The sequence below is a fragment of the Falco cherrug genome, chromosome 4 (genome assembly GCF_023634085.1).
Source record: "Falco cherrug isolate bFalChe1 chromosome 4, bFalChe1.pri, whole genome shotgun sequence".
Taxonomy (NCBI): domain Eukaryota; kingdom Metazoa; phylum Chordata; class Aves; order Falconiformes; family Falconidae; genus Falco; species Falco cherrug.
In genome coordinates, this window is record NC_073700.1 from 28567746 (window position 1) to 28588552 (window position 20807).

The 20807-nt window shown below is 38.6% G+C and overlaps 1 protein-coding gene across 3 annotated transcripts in view; it reads right to left on the reverse strand.

The window, feature by feature from the left end:
• USP22 (ubiquitin specific peptidase 22) overlaps positions 1-20807 on the reverse strand; it is a 110965-nt gene that overhangs the window by 46328 nt on the left and 43830 nt on the right. For 2 of the 3 annotated variants that reach the window (XM_055708076.1, XM_055708078.1), the window contains 3 exons: positions 10016-10129; positions 9435-9479; positions 4460-4561 (listed from right to left, as the gene is read on the reverse strand). In XM_055708076.1, the coding sequence (XP_055564051.1) occupies positions 4460-4561; positions 9435-9479; positions 10016-10129 (261 nt within the window). The remainder of the gene's footprint in view (positions 1-4459; positions 4562-9434; positions 9480-10015; positions 10130-20807) is intronic. The other variant, XM_055708077.1, reaches the window with a different exon arrangement.

The following is a 20807-nucleotide window of genomic DNA, read 5'->3' on the forward strand; positions in this document are numbered from 1 at the left end:
AAAGCTGGTGCCCACACAAATAACCTGCAAATATTAATGTAGCCCTCAACACCTTCAAGTCAGCACTGCTCCTACAGAAGTGGAATGCTCCTGCGAGCTCATCCAGAGAACAAGAAATATTTTCCAGGCCACTGTTCCTCTTCCCTTGCTACCTTTACAGGGGAGGCTCTGCTGCAATATTTATTCCACTCATGCTGCTCTTTGTCACATCGCACTGCTTAGCATTGCACAGCTGCAAAAACCACCTGCTACTCCCATGTAGCTATTGTTTTTGCCACCTCCCCCACACCTCATATCATTCTTTCTGAAAGGGATTTGCTCAGCCTCCTATAAAGGCTATCCCCTCTGCCTTTTTGCAACACTGCAAATGGGAATCCCAGGTGGCTCCTGCTAATTACCCATGTGCCTTGGGAGTCTAATTCTTCCTATTGTTAATACACCAATCTTTAGCCACAAAGTCACTTCATATGCTAATCAGAGACCAGCTGATCCCACACTAATACTTCATGTACTCAGCAGAACTGATCTGCTGGGGCTATTAATGATAACAGAGCAAGACAAGCTTTGGAAAATAGTTCCCAAAAGATACTGTATCACTTTCACTTCTAGTCCAGTCCTGTAATAAAAAGATCTGCTTGTGAACTTGGAGCTTGGTCACTACCCTCACTTGCCATGGGCAGCCCCTTCATAGACAAGAGGAGACTGGAAAAATAAGATTTTCCTTTCACACTGCTAGAATCTAATAATTGTTAAGTCTTACCTAATTTTCCATATAAAAGTTCTGGTGTTTATAGGATGTGTGAACCACCAGCTTCAACCCAAAATCAAGATGAGCATTTCTATGAATAGAAACGTTTTTATGAATTGAGTAGTCTAGGCTATGATTCAGTACTGCTGCTGAGAGCAACACACAGTAACTCATGGAATTTCTACTCTCCACTCACCTCCTGCATTCCCCCACAATATGCCATCCCTTCAGCCTGACCTAGTTCACCTGAACCCCACTGCGCCAGCACAATGACAAAGGCAGCATGCTGTAGCACCTGGGGCACAACAAGGTCTGAGAATGCCTTGAGCTGATACCAAAGAACGTATGTTTATGGTTTGAGTAGACTGTACGCTCTTCTTGAATGTCTTGAAATACAGAAATTCCATCAACATTTCAAGTCTGCCAGGACACCAGAATATGAAATGCCCCCCAGAAAATCTACACTATGCAAGGATCTGTCACCATGGCTTCTTGCATGCAGATAGCTCAGCGTTTCCACTTGGTTAACTGTGTTCCAAGTCACTTTGGAGATGTTTATGGGCAACATGGGAACAGCCCTTTGTTTATAATATCCCAAAAGGCAGGAATCAGCACAGTTTCTATAGCCTGTAGCATGCCTGACGTAAGTTTTCATTTGAAGAGCAATTTGCTCAATGGCAAAACAGCAGTTCAAGCAAAGTTACCTACTATCTTCTTACTAGCAGGAAAAATATCCATGAGATGAAAACACACACCCTTTTAAAAAGAGAACCAAGCAAAATTTATGCATTTTTATAGAGTTTCTGGGTTTGGGGATTTTTGTTTTGGTTTGAGTTTTTTGAGGATATGAACAAGAAGTTCCTTCTTCAATTGCTTTCAAATTGTCACTCAAGTGGAAACATCATTTCATTTTGCTAAATCAAAAGCTAGGAGTTTTGCACAGTATCTCCTCTAATGAACTACCAGTTCAATCCTCCATTATAACATATTCATTTCATGACTGAGTACTCTTCAGATTTAATTTATAGTGCCAATGAAAGACAAAAGATTCTGCAGCTGTATAAAAGTTCAACAGCTCAAAAAGTAGCAGACACATCCAGCTTTTTGAGAAGCATCATGAGATTGCTACAAATCTGGAATAAAAAAACCCACACTTTATGTACAAAGAAGGTTCTGCCATAGAGTAAAACATTCACATAAATGAGTGTCATGTAAATAGTATAGATGTAATGGGAAACTACAACAAAACATATTTTACCACCTAAGTGTGTTCTACATATAAATAACATCAGGTTTAACGTATTTTGTTATTAGGGCTCAAAATCATATGCAAGCCTTTCACATACAAGTATACCCTTTCAAGGCCGTGCCTGTCCAGGCTTCAGAGTATGCATTGTCCCACCGAGTTCAGTTGTAATACTAATGCACTTGTCTTACACAAACGCTGAAACAGGCATCGGCACAATAACCACTTCAGAAGGTCATCGCAGAGCAGTTAAACATGCCACCTCCAACCAACAGCCGTGTATCTCTGGAGGCAGGCCAGAGAGCCACAAACCCCCCTGGCCTTCCTCTTAAAACAGCTTTGCAGAGCGCATTTTATACGTAAAAGGCAGCTGGGTATGCTTTAACAGACTCTTTTCTAAACAGAGCTCATCAACAGATGTGCAATGCTTATTATAGATGGTTACCAACATCATCTTCATTTTCAGAACCAATAAAACTGGACATTACGCCTATTCTCCGAGCCATTTACCTACCTCAAAAGATAAACTGGATTCACTAATATCTGCTATGGGATTGATAAAAAATTGAAGTCAAAAGAATTGAGTATTAGAAAAAGAGAGAAATGGAAATGTCCAGATAATTGCAGCGTTTCAGCCTACATATAGGCTCTTCACTGATCTGAAACTGCAAACAGACAAGTCAACGTGAGGAAAGTGAAGGGGAAAAGACTCTGAAACAGATATATATTTAGCAGCAGGTTAGATAGAGAGAAAAGGCTCAAGGACAATGGCAGGTCTTTTCTTCCTTCAGCTAAAACCCCCAATGTATTTTTGTGAAAGCAAGCTAGTCTTTTGCTTTTAACTGTAGCCCAAAACTGCATTATGTCTCATGGGTGCTTTGATTTTTTTCTCTTTCTAAATCTCAGCACATAGACAGCTCCAGGGCTCAGTAGGAGAAATTCTTAAAAGCATGCCTGCAGAAGTAAAGAGATCAGTCATTCCCTTGTCCCCTGTGTTCCACCAGTGCTCCCCCACCCGTGCAGCGTTGTATGAGATTTCACGCAACCAGACATGTCCTTTTTAAACGGACTGAAAAATTTTAAATCCTTTAAGAGTAGGCATAGCATTCCTTCAAATTGGAAAGGGAAACAGAGAAATGTGCTTCCATTCTTCAGAAAGAATTTTGAAGGTGAACGTGACCTATCAAACTTCTGTTTTGCCCTGCGCAGTTACATTAAGTCATTTCTAACAGCCTTTACAAAACACACTGCAGTTTCATACAACACAAAATCCCGGTGTGAACATGATGCAAGCAATCTTTGCCTAGTTATTTTTTCCTAGGCTGCCTGAAGTTTCTAAAGACCAGATGTTTTTCCAACTGTCTTTCCTGTTCCACTATTGCAAATGCATAGGCCCCTTCTTTAGAATTACCATTCTATACACATTTCAACTTACTACAACTTACTCTGTGCTTCTCAGTCCATTTTTCCAAATAAATATACACAGATTTTGGATTAAATATGACTTAATGTATTAGAAACATTACAATTTTTTAGCAACGATGTTCAGTGTCTTTTGACAAGAGTGAATGTGCTGAAAGCATGACGCATTCTCATAAAACAGCAAGTAGCTTAAAAATAGGAAAAAACTTTTTAAACAGTTTCCTGCTTCCAGTGTCTATAGCTATATCTTCAACCTTATACTGTCACCATTAAAACATTAGTGTGCATTTAACAGTATAGGAAAATGCCCAATAATCTTGATCAGAGCGTGTCAGGAAGCTAGTTTTAACTCCCTACTCCCCCAACCTAAAGACAGCAGAAAAAAAATTGGAAAATGATGTTCATTTCCATTACCCTTATGCAAATACTCTCCAGCCATCAGTAGATATGCCTGCATTTCAGAGAGTTCTTTGCTCCAGACTACTGAACTCTAAACATTAAACATTTGATATGCATTTCAAAACTGCTATTTGATACACGCTGGTGAACGTATTACATCTTTTCAGAGTCAATATGAAATTGAACAGACCCCATCTAGACTTTAGAATATGAAGCAGAAAAACATCAATGTACTCATTCTGTCAGCTAAGAACAGATTTACCAACAGACTGCTACAGTTAGGGATACATCCCAACTACAGGATACATGCATACACCTGCATGGGATCTCTCATGACAACTTGAGTAGAGCCAACATGATCAATTTCTGTTAAAAGTCTTTCAAGGCATATTGTAAAAAAAAAAACAAAAAAAAAATGTTTTGTAGCTGTTACACAAATAAATCTTCATCAGTACCTGAACCAACAGAGCAGATACCCTTCTACAGTGAGAAAAAGGCAGTGTAAAATAAACTTATTTTGTTTTCCTAATGGTTAAGGCAATCCACTACAATTACCTCAGCGTAAAAATACTTATGGAAAAACAACATAATTTTGAACATACAAGTGGCTGAGAATCAACTTCGGAAGGATTTCTAGAACTTACCTATGGTGCAGTTTGTGGTTATTTTTCTCCGCTTGGGGTTGTGTCGTAGCAACTCTAACTCTCGTTTGGTTGGCTCCCATGTTGAATACTTCTCTCCAATGCCTAAGCAGACGAAAAGAAAGTTTCAGGAAGTTGTTTAGTAAAAGGATTAAAAACTCTGGCCAAATAAATATTTTCAACATGCTGTCCATTAGGTTAGATTCAATCTATGTACAACTACAAGAGACTGATTTCCTTCTGCCTCTCCCAAAAAAAATATTGTTCAGAAAGAAATCAACCCATCTTCCAACAAGTAAGAACTAAAGGAAGAAAAGCACTACTTACAAAAAATACCAAGCCCAAATAGATTTTTCCATTACTGGATTATACTCCTCCTTTCAGTTAAAAGAAATTCCAGCACAGGAATAAATCCACTATTACTCAAAACTGCATTTCTTTGTGCTCAGAGGAGGTCAAATGACAGAACCACCATATGATTTTAGAAGAAGATACAGGATAACCAAGAAACGTCATTACCAAACTTTGACAAGTTATGAAATAAACCAAAACTGACCCAACATAATGGACAGATACATGCTTGGTCTTTACAGGTAAACAGCAGAATACAGTAATTCAAAATACTAAACAGTTACTATGTGTCTTAGGATATACCATTACAGAGCATGACCTCTCCTTATACCCACTGATGTAGGATTGGGCAGTAGCAAGTTCTAATACTTCAAATTCACTTTACTGCCAGTATCTAACATTACCTAAAAATGCAATTAGTAGTAGGTTTAAACACAACCCTCCCCGCACCAACCAACCGGCCAACTCTCCAGATACTTAACTACCCTTTCTCATGAGCTGCAGCTAAAATCTGCCATTACTCTCTTTAAACATCAACACTGTATTTCCAATACACTTCTGTTCAAAGGAAAGCGCAGTAGAAATAAGTCAGGTAAGCAGTACAGAGAATAGGTCTGAAGTAAGCACGGAGTTGCGTTCAGCGTAAATCTGATACAAGAAAAACACAGCAGTGGAGACCCATGTGCTGACCAGCAAAGTACTGCTGCAGCATTCTATGTAGCACAGAGAAATTACTATGCAAGGTCAATTACAGTGAGTCACAAAAGCATCTTGGCATTAAAAATAAAGAATAACAAGATGACAAGCAATCTATTCTAAAACTGAGGATTAAAGTCAATTAAGAGTTATTTTTCACGGAACGCATGGAGCAGAAACAGTGCTGTGCTACAGAAAATAAATTATAAATCATACATATGAAAAGAAGGAGAGTAGAAAATACAGCTAGAGGCTTACACATTCTGCATAATATACATTAAATTTTAATAGCTCTTTGATCTTCATTTTCAGAAATTGCTATGCTTGTCAGAAGCTACCCACCCAAAAATGTTCAATTCATAGTTACTACTGACCCTCCAAGGTTCTAGTAATAAAAGGTCTCATCTTCAGATTCTTGAGGACTAGAAAATCCTTATTTACACGGATGCACCCATCTCTCACTTTGACCCAACAACAGATTTATGCAAGTGTAAGAAAGAATACCAGAATCATATAGTCCCTTTCCTTTATCCAAGGTTCAGCATCAAGCTACACACCCAGGAAAACAGAAAAGGAAACTAATTACTGTGTAACAGATTGATGAGATAAAACAGCTGCAATGCTTTGAATACACTATACAGTATGCATAGGCAAACGAATGAAGCAACTTCAGAGACGCACATATGGACAGTTCACATATGACAGAACATTGGCTTGCAACAAGTTTCATATTAGATGTTGTCTTCAGCAACCCTTTCCATATTTGTAATACTCCCTCAGGAATTTATATAAATCGGTTTGAAAAAAGCTCAAAATAATTTTGAGCACTGTGTTAGTACCAGCTATTGCACTGGCCAGCTGTAAACTTGAACTCGTGCATTTGGTTCACTGTAGTTTCAACACAGCCAAACAGAGTCAGTATAATCTGATAACAGGATTAAATCTCATAATAAATAAAAACTTGGATATGTTGACGTCCTGGTTTAAATCAAATGTAAGAAAATTCACACCTGGAAACACATGTGCGCTCAACTTTAGGCATGCAATAGTTCCATATATGTTAGCAGGACTGTTCATATATATATATCTATATATAATTATATAGCTTAAATGCTTATAGAGGATGGGGACCAAAGCATTTCACAAGAGCAACTCTTCAAGTGAAGTTAAAGATGACAGACAGGATTACTTTGCAGGATTCTGGGTGGATCAAATATTCTTCAATTAAAAAGAAATGAAACCAAACAGAAAACTATGTACAGCTAATGCCACAACAAACACAGAGCAAAACAGACAGAAAACTTCCTTACACAAGTCTTTCATTAGAAAGAGCACGTGTTAAGTGAGAAACAGAAATTAAAAAGTGTTCTGTTCCAGCTATATAATTTAACAAGAATATTGAGGTTTTATTACTCTTGAAATTATGGGAAAAAGCAAGAACCGTTCATTAGGAATGGTTCAGTGTTTAGAAGGTTTTTTTTTTTAAAAAAAAAAAACCAAAACACACAAAGAAGGAAAAAGGTTTAATAAAGATTTAATAACATCCACAAACATGCCAAAAACTCCAATATAAACTACCTTAAACAAATATTTGCAAAACATGCACAGGTTACCATTTACAATTAAAGGAAAGTAGCGTTATAGGGTGAAAATTTATCATTTTAAAAATGACGATATAGAAGAGCCAGAGATTCAAGTCAGCATGTGAAATCTCCATCCAAGAATTAATTTTATTAGTTAAAATATACAAACTGTCATTTTTAAGAGACTTTATCAGGGACATATGGACGAGTGAAGGAAAAGGCAATGGAAGGCTCTAGTTTATAAACATCACAATTTTGCAAGTAATCATTAATATAGCTCGTTTACTTAGCTATACTTCATCCCCTCCCCCAAAATCCAAACTTTAATTAGAATGAAGGGCTCTGTATTCTCACCTCCCTCGTTATTAAAGAATATTCAATACCAAAGGGGGGGGGGGGGGGGGGGGGCGCGGGAAAAAGGCAGAGTTGCAACTTGTTCAGAGTTACATCATATAACCCTGAACTACAGCTGGGCATGGGAACTCATTACACTAAGAGTTAATATTGCAAGAGTATGAAATGAATCTCATGATATTTGGGGTTTTTCTTAAAGTTCTTTCTCCAGGCATCATGTTGTTATGTGAGCATCTATTAAAGTATATACGAATATCCTTCAAGCACTGTGGACAGACGTTGTGTAACATTCACACTTCAATTTTTAAGCCAATCTCAGTTTTTGTGGACTGGATTCAGTTCTTAAGTTCTTTCAGTTGGCAACATTATCTGAGGTAAACTCACTCTGTCATAGAAATATAATACCAAGACACAGAGTTTGGGGTTTGTACTAATCCTGACATTCAGTTTGGAAGAAGAAGGGTTCAACCCCTCTTTACACTTTATGTTCTTTCAGATAACCTGAGTCACTATGGGAAGGAGGCGACGGATTTAAACAATGGAGAAAGACTGAAAACAACCCAACATAATTCTCCATTATTTCTCCCACGATTCTCCCTTTCTCATTCCTTAGATTAATTTGTGGAGAAACACACAAGGTTTCATGATAAGCCATAAAACAAAAGATCCTATGCCGTGACTTTAAAAGACAAGATGTCTATACTGTGTACTCCAGTAATTTGAAGTGTATTGTTGTCTATTCCTTCATTTTATATCTTCAGTGGTCATTACAGATTTGTTCTCCAGGGTCAGAAGATGCAATGTGCATTCATGCAAATGCATTCATATATTTAATATGCCATTCATTAGTCAGTTAACCAGTACAGAGGTGGTTTTCTGTCTGGCAGTTCCTCTCACTGATTCTTCCCTTCACCACCCAAGTCTGGTCCAAGATGACAAGATGTACAATCTTGTGGCTGTAATTATCTTCTAATATTACCTATAGCAGCCTGATGTCCACTGGAGAACAAACTGGCTGCATCTCAGTCTAAAAGGCACAAATACATCATTTGCTAAGGACAACATTAAAACATTGCTCTTTGAACATACATATTCAGAAATAAGGAACTGTGGGGCTGCCTTCTTCCGTAGCGTCACAAAGAAGCGTTATGTTGTCTGTTGATTGATTTAGTGCCCAAAACAACACAGTTTAAGAAGGCTTTGAAGGAGTTTTCAGAAAAGGTGCATAGCCTAAGTGGAAGGTTTAAAAACATGTTCCCATTTTGTCTTGCTTTGAAAACTAGTGTTTTGTGCTAAAGCATTTTAAGCTGTATTTTCTTTTTCTAGGACTCACTGGCATCTCACTATCCTCCTATCCTGTGACACAACTCCCTCAAAATGGGGAACAAGCAGAAAGTAGAATGGAATCTGTAGTAGGAATGCAGTAAAAGCAGCTATACTTTTGATATGCCATCAGAAAAGCTCTAGTTAATATGATGTTAGCTGCTATTTTTTAAATTGGAAATTAGGTTAAGAATGGTTTGAAGTCGTATCAGCCCTGACTATGGCTGTCACATTGAAACAGGATGCCATGGATTCAGTAAGAGACATTACTAGACAGAAGTTATCTGTTTTCAAATACAGACTTTCCCACTTTAAGAAAACATACCCCCTCCTAGAGGCCACTGGAAATGGAGGATGACAAGCCTTTTTTAAGTGATACTTTAAAACTACTCAGTTTAAGATAACTGCTACTTCCTTTCCTTTAAAAAAAAAAAAAAAAAAAAAAAAAAAAAAAAGGAGAAAAGGTTTATTTTGGAGTAGTTCTATCAAGGAAAGGGCATATGAAATCAAGTCTGCTGTCATTATTCAATCATTGGAACATATCCAAACAAGAGGAAAACAATTTGCACGATAAAACTGGCATTCTTAACTGTGATTCATGTCTAAAATGGCAGGATAATCAGCAAAGGGACGCTTGTTAGTGAAGTGCGTCGCCAGCCCACGCCTCTTACCTGTCATTGTACACTGGTAGTGAGAAACCACTGTTGGGGTGAAGGCTAAAAAAGAAAAAATTAGGGAAAGCAAACTGAATAAAACAAATGTGTGTACATATATTTGTGTGTAAATATTTCTACATAGATACTGTGCGTGACCATGAAAGCACAGGTGTGTAAGCAAGCTGGCACGTTCTATTAAAAAAAAAAAAATCATCACACACAAGGGTGGCATTTCATGTGAGGGGAACAGATTTATTGCCTATATCACGTAAATAAGCCTAAAGGAGCAGACTGCTACATTGTCTACCTAATACAGATCTGACTCTCATATTATGCCAGTATTGCAGGATTACTGTTAGATTTTTTTAATACTTTTTGCAATTAAAAATAAAGTATTTTTGCTACATTTAGGTGTGGCGCACATGTTAAACTAAAAGTCTAACTCCTGGAAAATAATAGCTAGAGATCTCTCTCCCATGGCCTGCACTACTATCTCTAAAGAGCTTTCCTCCCCTTACCGGTTTTTGCCGTTGACAAATGGGAGGGACAGGTATGATTAAAAACAGAAACAAGAAATTCAGGCAGGAAAACCAAACCTTGTAATTTCCAAGCTTTTCGTTGTTCTTCTTTGGCAATTTGTTCCATGTCTTTGTCGTATATGTAATCTTGACACATAAAGCAGTATATACCCCCATACAAAAGGTCTATGGCTGCAAAACAGAAGGGAAGTTGGGGAGGAGGAAAAAAAGATGTGAGTTCATAAACTAGAAGACATTTTAAAGCAGGCTTCCAAGTCAGGCACTCTTTCTTCTCAGGTTCCACAAAACGTAAAATTTGTACCTTAGAATCTGGAGAGTGATGGGGTGAGGTGGGTGGGGAAAAGAGAAAAAAAAAAATAAACCCAGAAATCTTTCCAGTTACAGTAAGAGTTACTCAATTGCTTCTGGCACAGCAAGAAAAGTGTGCAAGGCAACAAAGCATTAGCTGCCTTCAAGTTGTTTGTAATTCACAATATACCTTTCAAAGACGTAAGTAACCAAAAGGCGTAATTACAGTGACTGACTACAACACATGCAGAACTAGTACTGTACGCTTTGATACGTATTCAAAGTCATTAAAATAATTAGAAAGCACCTATTTAAAATCCAAACTAAAGCTCAAACAGAAGACAGCAGCAAAAACTCAAAAGAATCTTGTCCAGGGGAATGGTTTTCCAGAGTAGTTAATTCCACAGGTTGTATGTGTCTCAATTTCTTGTTTCACACGCCCTTTTAGAATGGAGGTATGAACACTGACCAATGTTAAAATTATTTTTCTTACACAATCTAAACAAAAGAAAGCCAAGAAATGAAATAAATTAGCTAACTGGAAAACGACATTTTGTTTCAACACATACTGAGGAAGAAGTAAGTGCAAACTAATCATAGCAAAATGCTGATTTTCAGTACAGAGATATGGAAAAAAGCCACAATCAAAGGAAAGTGTAAAAAGAAAAAAAAAAAAAAAAAAAAAAAGACACATTCAGTGGGCACTAACAAATTCTTAGCCAGCTACTGAAATACAATCCGCACCTAGCAGACAGCTGAGGAAACACATCAACATTCTCCCTCAGGAGTATATCCTCCATTTCTTTTATTTCCAAATTCCTCTTATTTCCAGATAAATAGCATTATTTTAATAATCTCACTACAGTGGAAACTTGTTATAAACAAAGGAAACTATTACCACATTAGGTGGCCTGCAAGAAACAGCACTGAATTTCTCTGACGTCACAAGCCACATGCCACGCAGCAGGAATTCTGCTGTCGGTCCCGTCAGTGGGCCAGGGCTTGCGGTTAAAGTGTCTTGGTAAGCTTGGTAAAGTTTCTTTCTAACCATGTTTCATCCCACCCTTCACAGCCTCTACCCATCTCACAACCTGCTACACCTCTCCTTTAGTCCTGGGCACCCTTTTTTTTCCTCCTCTTTCAAAAATCACTTTTTCAATGATTACATCAAATTGTTTGTTACTTCTAATACATAATAAAGGGAACAATTAATTTAAACCAGTTTGCCTAATGTCTATTGGCTGTCATCTTGCTGATGTGCCTCATCCTTTTGTTTTGTCTATTGGGACCACCAACAGTTTGTGGAAGAGGACACTGATCGCTTGTGTTACCTGGTATAATGTCCCAACAGCAGAATTTTCAGCCTGGTGCCTGCAAGACTTAATACAACTCCTCTAGCAGAATATCATGAAAGCGGATAAGAAGCTTAGCTGTGGTGGAGATCAGTAACACAACGCTGTGCAACTGGGGTGTGTATGTGTAGTATCACAAAAATTAGAATATTTCTCCGTTATCTATTGTACTACCAGTTATTCCCAGGTTTCAACAAAGAACTGCTGAACAGCCGAAGTATTGGTCTCAAAACGTGAAAAACCAAATATTGTTCTCCATATACATTTTTTTAATAGATCCCACAAACAGCCTCCCTCCCCTCCAAGTAACAGGACAGGGCTGGCAGCATATTAAACAAACAGGACTCTGTGAGCACTAACACTTTCAATCCACCATCAGAACCAGCTGGCACACGTTGTGCTCAGAGGATTCCTTACTTTTCTCAGCTTTCCGGATTTACACACGAGTGATGAAATAGAGGTGTCAAGATCAAAACCAACAAGAGACCGCCTTACACAAACCACCTGTTCAGAGCAGAATGAATTTCTGGTCTAAAGAATCAGAAAGCTGAAACAGAAACACTGGCAGAGCGAAACCCGCAATTGTCCAGCGCCTGATTAAGGGCTCTTGAGGAAACCTCCTCTCTCCAGCATACTTAGGTGAACAATGCAGCTGTACATATGCCAACACTTTCAATGTCGTTAAAAAGATTGCAATAGGTTTTGGACAAATTACCTCAAGCAGCAGTGACATGGCAGCCGTACCGGCCAGTCATGGCAGGAGGATGGGCAGGGGGTGTTTCTCTGCATAGCCAGAACATGGACGCTCTGTTGCAGGATCCTCAGAAGAGAGCCCACCAGGGTCATTCCTAAGTTAAATCTTTCAAATTGGTATGGTTTGAATTTTTCCCTTGTAATAATATACTTCAGCTTTCTTATTCTGGTCATCTTGAGGTGAAAAGGAGTGTTTTCTCTAGGGCGAAATACAAAATATCTGCTACTATGTCTCCCTGGTGAGCCACGGCGCCCGCAGGGCTGGTGTGCAGGCCCTGATGGAAGAACCGCTGAAGGGACCTTCTCACTGACAGAAGTTCTTCTAAAGCAAGCAATTCTTTAGCCCTAACTGAAGTTACACCATACGAAAGGAACAAAGTCCATATAAAACTTCCTCCCTCAGAAGATATTTTTTTTTTTTTTGGCGGGGGGCAGGGACAGGATGCATTCACCTCCTCATTAGCCACAGGCTAAAATATCTCTTTATTATTATTAAACTGGCTGTGAAGTTCTACCCCAAACTGAAACACCTGACCAGAAAATTCAGTAAGAAACACTATGACAGCCAAGTACGAGAATACACGTGTAACAGATCTCACCTTTTATATTAGTATTTTGGATCACAAAACAGGAACAGGCCTCAAATTCATGAAAGTTTTGGGAACTACTACCCTAGAAACAATGCCTTGATGTTTCAGATTAATCCGCTGCCAACCCTGCCGTGAGGGCCCATGTTCCTCATGACTAACATCTCTTTCAGGATGCTCCTCCAGACGGGCTGATGCTGATACTCCCACCTCCCAGTACCTGCTCTTCCTAACACTACCTCTGCCCCTCTCGGAGGGGATGGGGGATAAAATCAGTGTACTTTTGAGTTTTATCGTAATACACACAGATAATTGATTACACTGGAAAAATAAAAGATACATTGAGTGGAAACATACTTTTTTTCTTTCATAGGGAAGAATCAGAAGAAATTTAAGAGAACCATAATGTCATCTTGTTAAATGTGAACAATCTAGTTTCTCATTCCAGGAGTTCAAAATACCTACTTGTGGATCATAGGCAGAGTAATTTAAAAATGAAAAGGCATCTTGGAATGTAATTGCTTTGCTTTTATATCTTCTATGCTAATAACAGGCTACCTTATTCTGAAGTCATATCTCCTCGTACCCCTTCCTATACAAAATTCTAAGCAGCTGCAATGCAAAAAAGTCAAAAGAGATCTCATGTTTCATTTAAAAATAAAGCTATCAGCCTGGAGAAACAACGAGGCATCACAGAAGATCACGCAGGAATGACAGCGACTTTAGCTACTGGTGCAAGTGACAGTAAGTTTCGGAAAACAACAGCTCAAGGGTGAAAGTTTAAACTCGGGCAGCAAAAGGTCTTCAAACTCTCCATCTGGGAACCAAGTGAAGTGTTTTGTTTAAGCCCCAGTGCTTTACTTTGCCAAATATATCCACTGACGTCCTTGTGAAAATGTTAAGAGACCACAGATGATGGGAACATATCAAAAATATGTAAGAAAGCAGGGAAATGTGCCACATCCAGAGTGTGAACATGCATGTCTCATCCAGCGAAGGAACTCGTATATTCAGTTTTTGGAGGATCCAGGTGAAGAGAACTAACATTGCTTAGCTGAAAATGGGATACTTCACCCTCATCTTATGACAGCCTTCCATCAGATACGACATATTTGTGAATCACGTTTTGGTGATTCACCATCTTCCTTGGAACACTGGTTGTGTTCAAGTAGAACAAAACACATGCAGCAACTCCGAATTCAGGTCAATTTTACCTGTATTGAACTTAATTCCACTCTGAATTGCTTCAACTCAATCTTGGCATGTTATCAACCTGAAATCAACACACACTCATATTCTATGCAAGTCACCTACATTTTGCTCAACTTCTGGAACAAAGGAGACTAAATCGGTAATTTTTTTAGATAGTATTCTAAGTCACAAGTCCTAAGTAAGTACATACTTCCTAATTTCTCACCTCAAGTGTTAATCATTAAACCAGTTTTGAATAATAGTATCAAATTCACAAGAAGTGATCTGCTAAACTTCAGCCAGCTCTCCACTTGTTCTTGTATCTGACATATTAGAACAAAACAAACCTGATTGCTTTCCTCCTGTTTTCCTAGCACCTGCATCACAGGTCAGAATTCCTAAACTAGTAAGATATTAAGGTCTACTAATACGAGTAAGAAAATCTTACTAATCCCAATAAGAAACAAAAAAACGCCAAACAGCAACATCACCCCCCCAAAAAACCCACCCAAAATCCCAAAACATAAACCACACCCAAAACATACAAAAAAACCAACCCCAAAACCAAAAGAGAAGCCAAAACACACTAGCAGACTCATCCGATGCATCAATCAACTTACATATTTGAGTTTTTGCCAGGAACTAGTGAGCAGACACATTAAAGGCTATTCACTCTTTTTCCTGATCCTCTCAATCTGTATAAAAATGATCATAGCCTTAACTCTTTTAGTCACAGATATACTTTAAAAAAAAAAAAAGAGAGAGAGAGAGAAAAAGGCTAGTTTTGCTCAATGGTGCTTCAACCTAGCTTCCACTCCATTGAGAATTGCAGGCACTTACTTTTAGGGGAAAAAAAAACCAAAACCCAAGTTCCTTTTGTGTAGAGGAATAAAGCTGGGTTAATGAACTGACAATATACAACTGTGGTTGGCTTCAGGGGCGGTGGGTTGGCCAACGTAGATAAGGTGCAGCTGTGGCTGGTTCTGTTACTTGGTTGGGCAAATTGAAGGTGTCTCCACTTGTAGAACAAATGGGCAACTACAAGGATCTTAAGAAGTTTTTCAGGACACAATGATGTAAAGACCTTGTTGCAGCTGGCTAGTTTGGATAGTGCTGTGACACTTTTGTTGCCAAAAATGTAGCATCAGATACCCCATCTTTTAATACACATTTAAAATTATAGCCACAGTTAAGCATTATGCTTTCCTCTCACCATCAGTATTTAAGAGAAAGGGTATTTTCTTCTCCTAATACTTGAGCTAAAACCCTTCTATTCTTTAAATACTTCTTGTTCTTTATTTAAACCAGCAGCTAACAGGTCAATGTTTTTGTGGGTTGTGCTCTAAAATCTCCAAGATGCTTCTTGGTCCCATACAAATCCATAATTTTAATGTTTAAAGGGACTGATTTACCTGCTACTGCAACATAGCAAGTACCCAATACCACCCCACAAACCACTTAAAACTAGGAGCCAAACGGCCAGCCTCTACGCTGTACACTTGCCTCTGATGGTCTAAGTGTCACCCTGCATGTGCATGTGATTTCAAGCCAGGAAAGATAAGACGAAGGAAAAAGTGTCCTAGTAACCCTAAGGAATCTAGATACCAAAAACATTTTTAGCTGTTAATTGAGAGGAACGACAGGCTGTCAAAGCGTTTTATGTTAATTTATTATGAGCAGAGTATTAACTCCAGCTCCTTGACCTCATTCAGATATACATATCATACACACACCCCTCATGCATGCACACACACAGTATACTACAGAGGAGTCTGCAGCATGCCTATACTTAAGTTGCCCTGCACTTCCTATTATGTGTTTTACCTTTTGTCAGTCTTCTCCCTGCCCTTCTCCGACCCTACAACCTTCAACACGTCCCGTTTGCAGTAAACCTTTGAAAACCAAAAAGAATGAAATCCTCCTGCCTAAAGCACCTTTTCTTGATCCCACAGAATATTATTCAGGTTTAAAGGAGAGAAATTGTTAAACACTCCCTACTTAATCATGCTGGGTTTTTTTTCAGAAATCTGGGGGCAGAATCCCCAAATCACAGCCACCACGTTTTGTGCTGCTCCATGTAAGATATGATACAAACTGCTTATGCTCATCTGCATATTTTCATCTGATCAACAATAGAAACTTACTTTTTTTAATTAAAGCAGTAGTAAGATTCAGAACTGCAAAGAAGTTAGTAGTTGGGTCTGAGGCAAGCAGATGCACACAGAGCTGGCAATATGCACATTAATATTCAGGAGGTTGGCTTTCTGAGGGCTAAGAACATTCCACGTGTACAGAGAACTCTTCAGGAGTCATTTCTCTCCTAAGAGGAGCTTTTGAGAGTGAGCTTGCAGGAGCTTATCACCACCTGAACTTACCAGAGTGGCTCCTAGCAGAAGACAACTGTGATGAACAAATGCCTGCTGACTTCTTATGAGTTCAGTCTAGCTCAAAGTTTGAGCTAAGCTACAACAATACCATGCTGGAATGTGCATCGCATAAGCAAGTGAGAATTTGCCTGCAATACTTTGCACATTGCATTCTAGAACAGCAGGTATCTGTAACAGCTATAAGGAATACTGGAGATTCAAAGCCATACCCTATGGCTGACCTGTATATCCAAAGTGCTTTCTTCCTTCTCCTCCACTTCCAATCAATGATTCTCTGGTTGACATCACAAGGACATCATGTTGAAGTACAAATAGTTTGTACTTTCTACTATTAAATTTCATCTCACTTCTATGACTGTAGTCAATGAGGTTATTTAATTCTTATCACAGGACTACCTAGCCCTCCTCAGCATAAGCAACGCCTCTGAACTTTGTAACCATCATGAATTTCAAACACAGACACAATTTCTTCTCTTCGATTACTAGAAAACAGCAGCAAACCAGGACTGGTTCTGCTAGGGAAGGCCATGCATCCTGCACACTCTGCTTTCAGTTTATTCATCATCAGTCTCCCTTTATCCTGTTTCACACAGACTACAATGCTTACATTAATCCCCGTCACTTCTACCTCAAGTAATAATTTCCAAGGGGGCAAAATGTCAAATTCTTCACTTGATCTAGACAGATTATATCCACCGTATTTCCTTCTTCTAAGAAAATCAGTTATATTATCAAAAAGATGTATCAGTCTGACCTGATCCATCTCTGACAGAACTATAAACCACTGTATGCTGTTTTCCATTTGCCTTCACCTCCTTAACAGGATTTTTTAACCATCACCAAGCAAAACATCAGAATTCATCAAATCAAGAGGCTGGTAAAATGCCCAGATAACCTTTTCTACACCTTTCTGAGCCTAGATGCAAAAGAAAAAACCAAACTGCTACTCCAGTGCTGCAACAGACCGTGCTGGGAACTGTTTTAATTGCCCCTTTCACACAGAGTATAAGAAAAGTCTCAGCTGGTTACAGAAGAACTCTAGTCTACTGTCATCATGCAGAATTAATGCTACAGTTGACACCTTCCAACTCAAATCAAAATTAAACAACTTTCAATGTCGCTCCTTTAGGTAAGTGTTGTATTTCTACATATTAAATTTCAACAGAAAGGTATGCATTAACAGCAGTAACCAGATTTTTTCCTTTGACCAACTTCAAGTATAGAAACCAGCTTTTTGTCATGTTTCCTCTGAATCAGATGAAAAAAATTAGTTATTTGTTTTCTAGGGGAAGTAGAAGCTTTTTGAATTCTTCCAAAAATCCTCAACTTAATCTATGAGCATTATATTATGGTCACCCACCCAGTTCCTCTCACGACAAATGTATTTATTGGACTGAACCTTACGTCAGCATATACTTAGAAAAAAACATTCCTCAACAAACAGCTTGTTCTCTAATAAATAATGAATGTACTCTAACAGGACTAATTCTGAAATGAACCATTGCCAGTCTCCTTAGAAACTGAATGATAGTTCAGCTTTCCAGCTGCTTCTTGTTTAGCCTTTCAACCACTGAACCTCAGTCCTGCTACTTCACCTACCTCTATTCTTAACTCCAGAACGGGGCCTTAGAGCAGACCAAGACTTCAACCAAAAACTGCACTATGTGCTGTTTCAGCGATACTACTCATGTGCTGAGTGCATCTCTAACGATAGACGCGTAGCATGGAAATGCATGAGTTGGCTCCTTACCACGGAGTTTAAATAGGTCTACACAGACCTTTGATATCATAATTGAACTAATCAACTCAGAATGCAACACTTTCCTAAGCTTCATACCAATGATTTTTCTGGCAGCTAAGTGTCTGCATGTGTGTATTTATTTATGTGTGTGTACATACATAAATATATATTAAAAAAAAAGCACATGGGGAAAACTCCCAAGCAAGGTTACACAAATACTCCACTCTCACAACCATTAATTCTGCTTTCTCATATAACCCCCCTAAAAATGTTTTAATCATTATCTAATAGAAACAGAAAATACTCACTCAGAGAGAACATTAAGACTTCACTTGGTGTCTGCCTAGCATTTTTCAGTCCCAACCAGGAAACTGATAAAAAGAATCACTGTTATGGCTGAGATGAATTCTCTCTGCAGCACTAACCTCTCTTCTAGAGCTACTGTTCTGTTGTCTTCCAGTTCCTACCACCCTGGGACTAAGTTACTATGTCTTTTCCTTCATTGAGCAACTGCAGAAGAGATAAGGAAGGGACCGACAGTTTTTACAAGGACAGAAACTACCAGCAAATTCCCCAGGTGCTGAAACCCAATTTAGAAAGATTACATAGGAAGATGGCAAAGTATGCTGATGGCACTCATGCATTTAGAATAATCAAATCTGAAGCTTGCAGAAAGCTCCAGAAGGATTTCAAGATACTTAGCAAACAGGTAATACCACCAAGAGTGAAACTTTTATCACTACCAGTCAAGGTAGCAGATGAGTAACAATTACTACTCAGGAAAGAAGTCCTGGGGTCACTGAGTATAACTCCCAAATAGCGTCAGCTCAGTGTTAAACAGCATGTTAAGAAATAAAATAGAAGGGCATGCAAGTATTAACTAAGAATACAAGTCATTAGTAAACTCTTTTAATCCAAAGAGTTGTCACTACAGATAAGACAAATTAGAAGTAATAAAAGAAGTATGAGGAGGATCTTGAGAATCATACAACAGTTTCAGTAAGAAAAGCTAGAAATAGTTCAGGATCCTACAGGCTAGAAAAAGAAAACATCTGATAATATCAAAAAGATCAAGAATCCCAGAAGAGATCAACAAGGATTTTTTACTCACCATTTCTCAATTCCTCACAAAAGTATACAGAACAAAGTTACAAGATCCATAATAAATTAAACCAGAAGAGACACATGCATTTTTCATATGGCTCAGAAAAAAACCGTGGAACTCGCTGCCTTTTCATGTTGTGGGTACCAAAAAGGAACGAGGCTTTAACACTGGACAGGCTACTGGGACACAAGCACCTAGAAGCAGTCTCCTGTTCAGAAAGTTTTGGAAGAGCAGAGTAGTAAAAAGGAAAAAATGTTTAATAACTATACTGCTGCCTATTCTCTAAGCTACCTCTGTTGACTGCTACCAGGTGGAAGGCTAGGTATTTGTGACATAGATTCAGCCAGTACAACCACTTTAAAGCAGCAAAACATGTTTTATTAATTTGGGAGAAGAGGAAAAAAGGAAAAATTAAGGATTCTCTATTAGTTGCTGCTATTGCAATTTTAGAATCTCCTGAAGTAACAACATCCACAGACTGAGACACTATTTTGCTTCGGCTGCTGGATTTCAGATCTGTAGCATCTATAATCAATGTCTATTACAGTGAATTTTTAAGTACCTTACAGTGCTCGAGGAGGGTACAGCCAGCCAGCCCTGCCTTATCTGCTCCTGACAACTCCTTTGCATACTACACATTTTGACACAGACGTCTCTGAGCAGCCCTAGGACAAACCCATGGGTGTTTATAACCGATAACATTTTCATGTATTTGTGGGTGGATGAGGGATGCCTACACAGTAAGAAAACAGCAGTGAAACAGAACAGGAAAAGGCTAGTTTGAATAGTCCCAAGCCTTCAAAGTCCTGGAAAGATCAGTCTTATCTACCCTCTTTCTAAAGGTTTTCACACCTGTATAGAAATTTTACATTGCATTAACAATTCCCCACCCAGTGGAAATATCAGCCTATCACGGTGATCAACTAACAGAGACTGCAATGCAGGGATTAAAAAAAGCAGCTCGTATAGCTGGATCTTACTTCACCTACCTGTCACCCACATCCACAACTCAAGGAACATACTAAAATAAGTACAGCATTTATTAAATATACACTGAACAGGCAAGCAGATGCAAGAACATGGATATCGCTATAAGGTCTGAGTGTCAGTGTCCAATTTCTGTTGCTCAGGGAAGCACGGATAAGGGGTAAATTTTAAAAACACTCTGGACTATGATCCTAAAGCTTCCTGAAACATATAGCAGTTAGCTGCAAAAACATCGCTTCCAGTGCTCAGACAGCTGTTACAGCTGAAACCTATGACATTTCTTAGAACTGTGATTAAGTGTGCAGTTCCTGCTAGTCTCCATGGAGACTGATGTTGGCTCAGCAAAAAGTCACCAAGTATTTTAAAACAATTCCTGTTCGTTTTGAAATTTCAAAACACTTAACTTGGTTTTGCCTATCAGAATTGCAGCAGTAAAAGCAACCAAGAGCACTAGCAGA